The 13,927-nt window shown below is 37.9% G+C and overlaps 1 protein-coding gene across 2 annotated transcripts in view; it reads left to right on the plus strand.

Moving 5' to 3' along the window:
* EBF2 (EBF transcription factor 2) overlaps window positions 1-13,927 on the plus strand; it is a 235,888-nt gene that overhangs the window by 156,409 nt on the left and 65,552 nt on the right. For both annotated transcript variants that reach the window (XM_081333508.1, XM_081333507.1), the window contains exon 7: window positions 12,959-13,040. In XM_081333508.1, the coding sequence (XP_081189634.1) occupies window positions 12,959-13,040 (82 nt within the window). The remainder of the gene's footprint in view (window positions 1-12,958; window positions 13,041-13,927) is intronic.

The raw sequence follows: 13,927 nt of genomic DNA on the forward strand, positions 1-13,927 counted from the left end.
GTCACCAGGTTTGAGTGGCAGCTATCTGAACTGATCTGATTGATAACTAACAAAGGCACTGATCAGCAAAGGACAAGGCTACTACAGGTAGACCTCGACTTATGACCACAACTGAGCCCAGAATGTTTGTTGCTAAGTGAGACATTTGTTAAGTGAGTTTTGTCCCATTTTACGCCCTTTCTTGCCACAGTTGTTAAGTGAATCGCTGCAGGTATTAAATTAGTAACATGGTTGTTAAGTGAATCCGGCTTTCCTATTGACTTTGTTAGTTAGAAGTTTACACAAGGTGATCACATTGCAACCCCGTCATAAATATAAGTCACTTGCCAAACATCTGAACGGAGATGCCGTAATGGTTGTAAGTGTGAAAAATGGTCATGTCATTTTTTCTCAGTGCCATTGACATTTTGAACGGTGACTAGATGAACTGTTGAAAGTCGAGGACTACCTGTAGTATCCAAGGCTCTCACCGGCCATACACATACTCCAGGGCACTATTTGATGGTTTGAGTTGACTGCCAGGATATAACTGAGGAGGAACTTCCATAACTTCAAATAACCTACAACTGCGATCAACTTGACAAAATGTCCAGAGCTGCTTGTCCCAAAATGTGAAGCAGTGTTGGCACCCTTGATTTGCCTCTCTCTGTTACCCTATAGCAGGGGTCTTCAAACTTGGCCCTTTTATGACTCGTGGACTTCAACTCCCAGAATTCTTCAGCCAGGCACGCTGGCTTAGGAATTCTGGGAGTTGAAGTCCACAAGCCATAAAAGGGCCAAGTTTGAAGACCCCTGCCCTATAGCAATTAAGTTTATAGAGAAGGATAGAGAGCAAGCGTCTTCTCTTTTCCAGACTTACTGATGTGGAAAAAAAATGGATTTGTGGGTGAAATATTTATGGATCTATTTTATTAAAGGTTCTTAAAGTATCTAAACAGGAATGACACATTGCTTGCCAACATCTGCAGTTATGTCTGAGGTGTCCGTACAAAAACAACGACGCCCACCATTCTGCCAATTAAACACCCTGAATTTGTGGGCAAGAGAGTTGTTAAAGTATGTTAATTAGGGAGCTAGAAAGCTGCCTTATGCCAGCTAACATTATTAGTTATCCCTGCTCCCCAATATCTGGTTTATAATAGTTCTAATCTGCTCTGGTACTGTCTCATGCTGTTTCTGCTAAACTAATCCCAGGCTTAAACCCTCTGTGGAGGCTCTCTGTTCTTTTCACTTTCTTATCCTCTGCTAACATTAAATTACCATAATATCAACATTGCAGGATGAAGTTATTGGTTTGTTTTTTTATGGTAATGGAAGGGCATTTTTTTTAATTTTTGTAACTTTGTATTTTTATTCTTGCCCTGTTCACCGCCCTGAGTCCTTCGGGAGAAGGGCGGTATATAAATATTATTAAATAAATAAATAAATACATAAATTATGCTGGGGACCTATCTAAGTTATAAACTATGGAATTTCATTCTAAACCTAACCTGGAGTCTTAAGTCAAATGAAGATGACATGCAGAGAACACCACATTCATGGTTTTGGAATGGGTTAGGGTTAGACGCTCCATAATGTATGTCAATCCTAGTTCTTCAAGCGTCTTGAGCAATTTAAGGGGTAATCTCTATTGTCCATGATTGCGTAATTATTCCAATCTAGTTATTTCCTGAGCTTCTAAACCTGATATGATGTTGGTCATATTGTATATTCTATGACCACTGGGCTTCTGATTAATTCCTTTACCTGGATGGTACCTTTTCAAAATGTATAATATTTCTTTGGAACTATGCTCTGTTCTCCTTTTACTTGGAAAAAAAAAGAAAAGGAGGCATTTCAGAGTGCCCCCAAAATAAGATCAGCACAAAGAGACAGGAATATGCAGGGAAAGAGAGAGGAAGAGAGAATTACGGTGGGGCACAATTTTTCTTTTTCACTTCATAGATTAAGCTGCCTACTATTCTAGACATAATATATTAGTTTAATTGATGTGTGCACACACATACACGCGCATATATAGGCTTATTTATTCATTCATTCTTTTCTTCAAACTAGCTAATACAAATGACAGAATTTTATAGGGGATTGGATTGCCGTTCCGTTACTTGTTAGGAGATACTTTATAAATAAAATTGCTTATGAAATATTTATATGACCTGAAGAGAAACCAGAATATAAAACTGTGTATGCAGATATGTGCATGGCCTCTGGACTATCCCCAATATTGTGCAATGAAAATATGGGTGTTTGGCAATTACTACCATTTTGGGGAAAATAGTTGTATGAAGCCTCCACTTCACGTTAACCTCCCTCAGTGATGTCTATGGAGATTCTCGGGCATCCAGGTCATGGTTGTCCCAAAGGTGCTTTTTCAAAAGGCAACTGGACTTTGTTTTTACTTGAAAACATTTCGCTTCTCATCTCAGAAGCTTCTTCAGAAGAAAGACCAATTGCTTTTTGAAAGAAGCTTCTTGGATTCAAGGAAAACCAAAGTCCAGTTGCCTTTTGAAAATGCAGTTTTGGAACTCCCTCACAAGAAAGTCAAAAAATCCAACCTTGTGTGGAAAAGAAACAAGAATGCTTTGAAGAAGGAATTCAATAGTTATTATGTAAACATTAGCCCTAGAAAGGAGAGAGGAATAAGAAAGAAACTCAAGATTGATCCCCCTTAGACTTTCAGGATTGTGTTATATCCTGCAACAATAAACCATATTTTCAGTAGCTCTTGTGCAATCTTTTTTTTTCTGGTCAGACCTATCTCAAAGAGCTGTCATCCAGCCCCTTCTGGAATTTCATGTCAATGGGAATGGAGATGAAACATTGCAAAAAGAAAACATTGACCACGTCCTGAATTTTGTTTGTATATTTGAAAACGAAATTGGCCTTATTTATTTATTTATTTATTTTAATTCCATTTATATCCCGCCCTTCTCCGAAGACTCAGGGCGGCTTACAAGCTTAGCAGTAGCCTTCATTCTATGTATATGCCTGCTTATTAGGGCTTTCACACACACCCCAGCGGCATTATTACAAAGTCAGCTTAATTGCCCCCAACAATCTGGGTCCTCATTTTACCTACCTCGGAAGGATGGAAGGCTGAGTCAACCTTAGTTTGACATCCCAGAAATCTCAATTTTTAAAGAGGAATTTAACAGAAGTTTAATCCATCATCGGCAGTTTGGTGGCTCAGTGGTTAAGATGTTGTCTGGAAAGGCAGCAGTCCGGGTTCGAGACCTGAGTTCCGCAGTATGGGGTGAGCTCCTGTCCTCACCTCAGCTCCTGCCAACCTAACAGTTCAAAAGTATGCAAATGCAAGTAGATAAACAGGTACCACTTCAGTGGGAAGGTAACAGCACTCCATGATGTCATGCTGGCCACATGACCACAGAAATGTCTTTGGAGAGCATAGGCTCAATGGCCTTGAAACAGAGATGAGCATCTCCCACTATTGTTGGCACAGACTAGCGGAGTAAAATCTGCAGGGACTCCTTTACCTTTATTTTTTTACCTAATCCATCATCCCCTAGAAATCTGCCTTGATTATGGAGCAAAACCTTGTTGTTTTGCTGTGTCTTAACCGGAAGCCCCAAAATTTGGGTAAGAACTTTGAGACGCAAATGAAATGAAGCCCGATATGTCATACTTTTATCATCTATTCCAGGCTGCCAAGCAGTATATCTGTAGTTTGCTCTGGCTACACTTCAGAATCTAGATATTACATGGTCTTAAAAGTCTATGAAGGCAACAAGAAATCCATGCAGCACTTTCTCGGCGTGAGCTTCTTGTTCACATAACTTAATGCCAAGGGCAACCTCTTTTGTCGATCAAATTCTAGAGGAGATAGTTTGTGGCAACTGAAAAATAGCTTTTGTAACTTTGCAAACTATGTCCCAGATCATAACATCACAACAGTGTACCAGCTGATAGAAGAGAAAGGATGAATTCAAAGAAGAGATTTCCATTCCATTTAGTCTGTGCTTGGAGGGAGAACAAATTCAGTCATCTAGTTTGAAGAAAGGAATTCGATTCTGAAATATGTAATGAAGCAAGGAGCTATTCTTAAATGCACCCATTTATTCCTTTGCATCAGGAAAGACCATAAATTTTGTGGATTTGACAGTTTGTAAAGGTAAAGAAATTAGTTTTTCTTTAGATTCCCCTTAAGGTCAGCATTATGTTTTCTTTTATATTGCTTCTAGAGTAATTAATAAGCCTACAAGGAAATTGCAGAATTTCTGATGCTCAATCTTTCATATTCCCCATGATTTTGTAATGAATATTTCAAAGTCAAAGTCTTACATAATTAGTCTTTTGTAATGACAATAACAAGCCAGGATCAATTCATACCCTCAAATCTTGGTTTGCCTTATTATTTATTTTACGTATACCATTTTTCATTGAGAAGATGAAAAGATAGGCAGCTTAAAAAACTTTTTTAAAATAATAAAACATAACAAACTCTGGTTTAAGCAAATCATAGCTTGGATATCACGGGGAATATTGTCAATTGAAAATCAGAACCAGAGGCAAAGGAAAAGGAAAGAACAGTGAAAATAATATTATGCAAAACAATTCTCCACTTTTTTTTCTACCTGCTCTCATTCAGTTTGCTGAAAGAGGATTAGCTTTTGAAATTTCTTTCAAAGAAGAAGAGAATGTTGATAACATTCTTAGGAGGGGAACGTGGCAATTTTGTAATCATCAAGTGACAAAATGGCCGAGAGGTAGTTGGGGAATGTCCTGTCTATCACTGCATTGTATTTCTACTTCTCCATCAAATTTCATAGGAAAGAAGCTTCTTTTTTATGTTTTTCCAGTTGGGAATTATGAGTAATATCATTATGGGAACCAGCACTCTTGCCCATCTCCAATGATCAAATAAGCTCAAAAAATACCAGCTAGAGAATTCTGAAAGACATTATTGGGTGTCCAGAAGAAGAAAAGAGATTAAAACAAAAACCAGTTACGCAGGGGAAGAAAACTTTTGGGAAATTACAAAGAGAAATCAGCAAAACATTAAATAGAAAATGGTGCAAGGCAGCACTTGTTTGCATAGTAGGAAATTACGTTGTTTTGTAACATCTGAACAAAGCTAACAAGACATGTGATTATAAGTGTTTTTCCTAGGCTGGAAGCTGGACTTTTATTCTAAATGTTCCCCTTCATATAGAAAACTGAACTATTATGGAGAGAGGAATAATTTTTATTTCCCTTTCCTTTTCATGCCCTCAGTCCCATCTCAATTCTCCATCTTAATAAACTTTGTTAGACACCCATAACCTGTTCCAATTTACCTCTTATTTTGGATGGAGAGGTCAGGGTGGGGTCTTTATTCCATTAAAAAGAACAAAAAGAAAAAGAAAAGAAAGAATGGAAGATAATTTTAAAAGAAAAGAAAAAGAAGTAAGAGCACAACAGACAATTGTGTATGTATAAGGATTTCTCTGTTCTTTAGAATGGCATTTGAGGAAGTTGATGGATCAAGTTCCAAAGCTACTTTCAGGGAAGGAAGGAAGGAAGGAAGGAAGGAAGGAAGGAAGGAAGGAAGGAAGGAAGGAAGGAAGGAAGGAAGGAAGGAATTTTGATTAGTTTGTCCTTCTTTTCTCAATTGAAGGTAATAGTTATACCCCCAACTGTCTTGTCCCTGGAGATTTCAGGTTTAAATCCGGAAGCCAGATATCAAAGTTAGAATCTGATTGCATTCTGTATTAGATGAAGTTTGTGAGTGATCTTCAGTATACTGTAGTGTCATAGGTAACACATTGGAGTAATCCAGGTAAGGGGATATTAAGTGTAAGCACTTTTTAAGGGGCAGAACAACGTGGTTTATTTCCCCAGACTTCATACAAATATGGTTCAGCATATGAAAGGATCAGCTGGATTGATATTTTTCATTCAAGGCAATCAGTCTAGTAAATTAAAAATCTAATCCCAAGCTTTACTTCAGTAGTTGAGATTTTCCCAAATGCTCCTGCTTGCTAAGCCATTGAGGTTGTTTTTTTTTAAGGAAAAAAAACCCCTTATATTGACTGAGGATGTGATAAGATAAAAATGAGGGACTCAAATTAGCAATATGCTTCATAACCGCTCAGAGGTTTAAAACGATAATGCCTTTAATAAAATGCCTAGTTTGGTATTAAGTTACAACTAACTTCTAACTAAACTTGGAGCCAAGCTTGAGCTATGAGAAAGGAATCAGCCAAACAAAGCTACTTGCTCTATTTTCTTGTCATCTGTGCCTGCTAACTCTCTTATTTTGAGATCTTGGGTGATCCATCAAGACCATAACCTCTTTATGGAGGTGGGATGCCAACTTAATCCTGGTGGAGGCATACTTTTGTGGAGATGGTCCATTGATCTGGGGAATAGTGCCACTTCCTCCAAAATGTCTATGGAGATTCTTACTCATCCAGGTCGTGGTTGTCCCAAAGGTGCTTTTCCTGAGGCAACTGAACTTACTTGTTTTTCCTTGAAGACGTTTCGCTTCTCATCCATGAAGCTTCTTCAGCTCTGAGAAGCAAAATGTCCTCAAAGAAAAACAAGAAAGTCCAGTTGTCTCAGAAAAATCACCTTTGGGACTCCAAAGGCAATGAGGGATAATCTCAAGCCCATTTTGGAGAAGGACATGAGCATAGCTGTGATTCCAATAGCAAGAGTTAACTTTCTCTTGAGTAATCAGAGAAGGAAATTACAGTTTGGATCTAATGCTACAAGCTGGTGATCCTACTAATGGAGTGTGTGATATACAGCATCTAAATGTACATATGTCCGTTTCCTAGCTGAACGAGCCAGCATTGTCTGAACATGCTTCCATGTGGCCAGTAGGACAATATGCTGAAGGCAAACAGAATGCTGTTACTTTCACCCTGGTGCTATCTATTTATCTACTTGTATTTAGTTTTGAATTGTTAGGTTGTCAAGAGCTGAAGCAAAACCAAGAGCTCATCCATCACAGGATGCTTGGTCTCAAACTGCCAACCTTCCTGTTGACAAGCCCAATGTCTTAGCTGCTCTGTCATTGTGTCTCTTCCCCACCCATCTATTCTCAACAATGAAATGAAAATATCAATATTCCCAGCTCCTTCTGTAAGGTTGCCTGGTTCTCCTTCCTAAGTCTTTTCCAACATCAATTTAACAATGAAACTCCAGAACATGGCAAGTAAATATTTCAGTCATTGTCATACAATGATATTTGTTGCCCATTGTTTCTGGATTCTTTGCAGATTTTACTTTTTTTTAAAATGAAAATAAAAAAATCATTTATGCAGTGAAAAAAGTCAGTGTTTTCAAGTATTATGCATACAACATATTGTATCATTTTAAATATTTTTTTGTTCCTCCTAATAACATTTGCTATATAAGAATAATTGTAAATGAGTCAGATATGTCATATTTCCTTTGTGTCTGTTTTTTTAAAAATTTATAGTTTGGGAAGTTGACAAACTAGAATTTTATTGCAGATATAACACTTTAATATGTGCAGGGACACATTTTTTTTCTCCCTTGTTTTTTTATTTCTTTTGTGTTTGTGTGTATGTGCATATATGTTTTATTTTCTTGTTGGTAAACCTTGGGAAAAATATATATCTTTCTCCTTTAAAGTTCTAATTCAAAGCATGAATGTGTGAGTTCTAGAGGGACTTTGGGACTGCGGTAAAAATTCGTTGTCATAGTAACAGAAAGGGAACTAGGCCTAGCTCACCTGGGACTTTAACTTACTGCAAAAGCTTTTTTTTTTTAGACAAGCACTCAGCAAGGGAAATAAATAAATAAATTGTTCGTTGAGTTCCCAGTTGACTTTCAATGCCCACCCCTCCTTCCAACCATTTCCCTCTTCTATAAATGCATTTTATTTTGTCCTGCAGCCTTCATAAATTTTCTGTGTCCCAGTTAAATCTGTGGGCTTTTTTTCCACCCTCTTGCAATTTAAATGCACCACTAAGATGCCGGGATAGACTCTTCTTCTCACATTCTCTCCCTCCTCCCTTCCCTTTCTCTCCCCTCTTTTCCCTCTCACACACCCCTCCCCCGTCCCCCAATCATCTCTCTCGGGAAAAAAATTCCAAGTACAATGGAGTAAAGATATTCCTAAACAGAAAGGTGAACCTATTCCTGCAGCATTTTGAATATATATATATATATATATATATATATATATATATATATATATATATATATATATATATATATATATATATATAGTGTGTGTGTGTGTGTGTGTGTGTGTGTGTGTGTGTGTGTGTGTGTGTGTGTGTAGCGGAATCCGTTTGACTGCCTTTTACAGTTCTAATTTTGGCAAAGTTCAGATAAAAAGCCAACGCTCTGCATAATTATCTTGTGAGCAATAGAAATATGAGGTTTTCCAGGGTGCTTTTGGACTTCTCAGTCTAAGCTTTAAATATCCCAGTCTAGCCCAAAGCCTTAGTGTTGCATGATAGTTTCTTTTCCTAGTACCCACCAAGATTGACCCTGCTTAGCTCTGGAGCCCAGACCTGCTCAGCCAGACCCCCTGAGGCTGCATTCAGTTTTACAGTTTCCCCATGCATAGCTAATGTAGCGCAGGATTGTAGGCTACAAAACAAAATGCTATTCACACTTTAACCTCCCCTTATTATGTGAATACTTTTCTGCTGTTTCAGTTAGAGATATGATATCCAGACCCCAAATTATGGAATAATGTTCAGCATTTGCAATGATTGGCAAAATACCCATTTTTCTTGGAACACATTTTCACTGTGGATATATTTATGCAGATATTGGTTAAGAAATTAACGGTCAAATCCTTTTATCTGTGAGATGCCATCTTCTTTTTCTCTTGCCCACCCCACCCATCCATACTCAATTTTTGGATCATATTGTGTAGCTGTCATTGCTAGGCATGATGCTTTGAGATTTTCTCAGGTCATATATTTAATGCAAAAATGAATGCAAGTTGCAGTAGCTCAACCAATGCCCAAACAATGGAGCATCAATTGCCATGGCTTGTCTTGTCTTTTGTTTAAAAGCTAAAGGTTTCCTTCAAGTTGATTTTGAGTCTTGGTGACCACATGTCATGTTCATGGCAGCTATATAAAATAATATGCCATTGTTGTCTTCAATGGTTTATTTTCATTTCCCAATCCAGCCTCCTTGGATTTCTTGAGTTTCTTTTATCTAAGTTCTGAGGGAATAACCAAGTTTGGCTAAATGTAGCTACCTGCTTTAGCCATCTCTTGTTTTGTTTTCCTTTAATTTTTACAGAATGCCTTACAGAGCAAAATTACAATCAGCCATGTCCATCGTATTTATTTCACGTTTGTTTGTTTAACATTTATTCATCAAATTAAAATTTCAAACTCAAACAAACAAAATAAAATAAATAAATAAAATGTGACAGGGACAATAGGCACATTTAATACACTTATCCACACCCACTTAAGGACATCTTAAATATGGAGTGAAGTCCACAGAAGTTGGAGTTAAAACTATGAGCACTAGTAGCTGAGACAACTGAATTGGGTAGAATATTCCAAACTTTGACAACTCTATTACAAAAATCAATTTTTTTACAATCAACTTTAAAATGGTTTACATTTGGTTTAAAGCTATGTATTTATTATTTTATTTCCAACATATTTATTTCTATTGCATTCATCCTTAGCCAGTCACCCCCAACCTAGTGTTCTGCAAATGTTTGAGGTTCTACCTTCAGAATTTCGAACTGCTAGAAATTCTACTAGTTGCACATTTAGCACATTGAAAGACCCAAGGCTGGAACAGGATGGTCAAGGTAGATAGAACTGGAGATTCCTGGGAAAATAAGATGCCAATGGTAGGATAACTCCATGCGTCCTTTCTATATAAAAAGAGGAAACGTAAAAGAGGAAAGATGTACTAATAACGTTGCTGTGTTCTGACCAATAGTGGAATCTTTCCTGAAAACTTATTGCAGTGATGCTGAACAAAGACAAAATATAACATAGCGAGTTATTGGGAAGTAGCTGTCTGTTCTGTTGATAGGAAATCTTCCAGTATTGTCCATTTTTATAATGCTAGAGTTATTTTGCTCTGGGTTTAAAGGACTCAGTGAGTAGTTCTGCGTCTGTCCTTTTGAAAGCACAAATCTCAAGTACTCGTCTTCATTTGTTGTTTTTTATAACATTTACTACTGAGAAGATTCCAGAGTAGTAAACTGGGCTTTTCTTTTGTAAAACATGAGTAAATGAAATTACATAGAACTAAAATGTTTATTTTATATGTCTTTTATTTACACCAACAGTGGACAATGTTGTTTCTACTGAGGCTTTATTCCCTTGGCTTTTTTCTTTGGGACTATAAAGCAGAGGAAGAGAAGGTAGAGGCAGAGATGTCTATTTCTGACTTTCCCATTTTTCTTTCTTTCCTGTTCTTTCTACCTTCTTTTTCAAGCAATAGACACAGAAAAGACACAGAATTCTTACCAGAGCTCTCAAACTCCTACTGAAAAACCTGGAATTTGCTCAATTGGCTTAGTGTCCCAGTGTGCTAACTCACCTACCCTTGATTTACAGTACCTTCTTGCTACTCCGAACAAACATTCTCTAGACAGTTGACCATAAAATATAAGTACCATTAGAAAAAGTAAAACACCTATAATAAAATTTAAATTAAGTTCAAATAGACAGACTAGAACCAAAGGTTAAAAACATAGGTGGATGGAGGCAGTTGCAAATAATAGTTGTGAAAGAACTGAAGAAGTCATAAAAGGTTTTAAGACTGATTAGCTTGGGCATGTGAAAAGACCTTCAGCTAACTTCCAAAGGTCTGACCATTAATGTTTCATATGATGAAAAGAAATGTGTTATATGACCACATACCTCTTCATATTTATTAGTATATTTTTATTCTGTTCTTCAATTAAAACTCTAATGTATCTTCTTCTTCTTCTTCTTCTTCTTCTTCTTCTTCTTCTTCTTCTTCTTCTTCTTCTTCTTCTTCTTCTTCTTCTTTTTTCTTCTTTTTTTCTTCTTTTTTTCTTCTTTTTCTTCTTCTTTTTCTTCTTCTTTTTCTTCTTCTTTTTCTTCTTTTTCTTTTTTCTTCTTCTTTTTCTTCTTCTTTTTCTTCTTCTTTTTCTTCTTCTTTTTCTTCTTCTTCTCCTCCTCCTCCTCCTCCTCCTCCTCCTCCTCCTCCTCCTCCTCCTCCTCCTCCTCCTCCTTCCACCTTCTGCATTTCTTGGAGATTTCTTACCCAACTACTAACCAAGCCTAATCCATCAGATTTTTTTTTTAGCCCCGACAAATTTGGCCAGGTGCCAACATCTCTTGAGACTGTTCCCACTCATATTTATCATACCACAATTCCACATATTAGGTCAAAAAGTAATATCTGACCTAAGAGAAGTTCCTGATGGGACTTCTACTCTAGGATGCATCTGTCTTAATCCAACATGTTTAACATTTCAAATTAGCTCTTAAGCAGAACCACACCTAATTCCCACATCACAAATTTGCATTCTCCATCCAAGTAGCACATATAAAGTTGCATGCATACAGATAACATTGTGGTATTTAAAGACCTGGACTTGATTCAAAGGTGTTTTTCCAAAGGGCAACAGGACTTTCTTTTTCTTTTTTTTTCTTTAAAAACATTTCACTTCTCATCCAAGAAGCTTCTTCAGTTGCCCTTTGGAAGAGCACTTTTGGAACAACCATGACCTGGATGATTGAGAATCTCCATAGACATTTAGATGTGGACTTGAGAATACCAAGTACCAATTTCCAACAATTGTAGAATCAAGAAGATAAAATTAGAAGGGGAGTATTATAAATGCTGCCTTACAGCACAAAATAAGGCAACCCTCTAGAATATATGTGGGCGGAAGGCTCTGTGAGCAACTGATGTATGAATTTCTATCATTTAAATTCCCAGAAGTCTTGTAAAATGACTTAAAGTGAAATGCAGAGGTTTGCCCTAGGCTACATAATGAACATAATATGCTCGGTAGAATTTTAACCCTTTGTCCCTGACAGGGGCACTCAACATCTCATCCATTGTACCTTTTGGATGTCATTGCTTTTTCTTCATGTTATCTTTCCTTCACGTTATGCATGCTTCTTTGCTAAATTTTATGAAGCTCACAAAAGAAAGAAAAGCATATTTTCCAGAATATGCATGGGCTGGAAGTAAGAGAGGGTGTGGGGGGTGCGTACAAATTAGAAGAAAGTGTTGCTAAAATTAGGGAAAGTATAAAAATGAGGATACATGAGAGGGAAAAGCAAGGAAATAAGAGCCTGTTCTACAAAATGTTCTGTTGATGTATTTGAAAAGAAGAAGAAGAAGAAGCAGAGAGGAAAAGAGTACATTTAGAGAAATGGTGTCAAAAATACAGGCAGTTTTTGTTTGGACTTCTAAAAATATGTGCGTGGATGTGGAAATCTTACAGAATGGAAATAAATTTTTTTGGGGGGGAAAAAAGTGAACGGAACCAAATTCAATTCTATGGCCCGTTCCAGATCTTAACTTGAAGGAATTGAACCCTGAAAAAACGTCTCTATCATTGAGATAAACATATTAAAGTATCCTGATGGAGTTCTAGCTTCGGTGTGGACCTTCATTGAGAAAGTCAGTTTTGCTACAGAGTAATGTCTGAATGTCCTTTACACTCAGGGAAAAGGGAATGAGGCATTCCCTGTAGTTCTGCCCGTGTATTTGCATATATAAATTCATTCCCTTTGCATTCCTTCTACCTTTCCTTATGTGACTTCAGGGTGACAAAGCTCTGGTTGCCGATCATTTCAGATCTTGCTTTACAGATGCAGCCAGAAATGTCATTTTAATCTGTTTTAATTGGCAGTCCCCTTTTCGACAGTTCAGCTGGTATCCCCCTGATGGTTCCCGCCACAGGGCACAAACACATTGGCGCAAAGCAACTAAATGATATTAGGCTTTAATTTCTTAAAAACGGAAGATGTCAAGCCCGTTCCCTTTTCTCCCCCTGCAGATTCTTCTTAAAATTCTTCCTCAAGTGCAACCAGAACTGTTTGAAGACCGCTGGAAACCCTCGAGATATGCGACGGTTCCAGGTAAGTGATGTGGGATCTGCTGTTAAGTAAGTAAGTTGTCTGTTGTTGTTTTTTTTCCTTTTCCCCTGGCAGTATCTCTCTGTTGCTCATCACTGACGCTGCAGGTAATAAATGAGATGACAGTAAATGATAACCCCCTCATAGATTGTGGAAGGTTTTTGTTTTCTGTGTTTATCATGTTCATTCCTTGCTTCCTCCCATTTTGGGGGACGGGGGGGGGAGGAAAATCCTCAAGAGACATTGCACCTGTTCTGTTCCAGCCTATGACCGGCCCTGTTTGAATGTCAAGGACAACCCCCTTTTATAATCAACAGGCTGGAAAAAACCCAACCAAATTTATTTACAAAGAGTTCAAACAAAAGTTAAACGAAAAGTTCAAACAAGACTTAAACCAAAAGGTTAAACAAGAGTTAAACAAGAATAACAGACCAGGACTCTAGCAGAAGATCTTCAAACAGTTGTCTTCAGCAACCAGCACCTCCCACACATTCCCCTTTTATCAGCAGTCCCAAGGCGTGGCTTCCCATTGCCTTCTCCCGAGTTGCCTCATTGCTTTCCTCTGTTCTGTTCTGCTAGATTGCCTCCTGCTCCTAGCATCCCTGAACAGAGCCAGCTGTGGATCATCTTCTTCTAATCCCTCATGCTCACACAGCTGAGTCTGAGGAGGAACAAGACAGGAGGAGTCATGCTGAGAGTTCTGCGGTGCATCAGAACCTTCCTCTGACACCAAAGGCTCTCCAAACCCCTCCTCCTCCTCCTCCTCTTCAGAATCATCTGACTCAGCTGCTGGAACCACAGGCTGACGCTGAATCACAACAGCACCAACTGGAGATGTGTATTTGATTCAACACTCCAAAGCCAGATGCCCGCATGTAGCAGGGTCTGCT

The sequence above is a fragment of the Vipera berus genome (genome assembly GCF_964194415.1).
Source record: "Vipera berus genome assembly, chromosome: 8".
NCBI classification, from domain to species: domain Eukaryota; kingdom Metazoa; phylum Chordata; class Lepidosauria; order Squamata; family Viperidae; genus Vipera; species Vipera berus.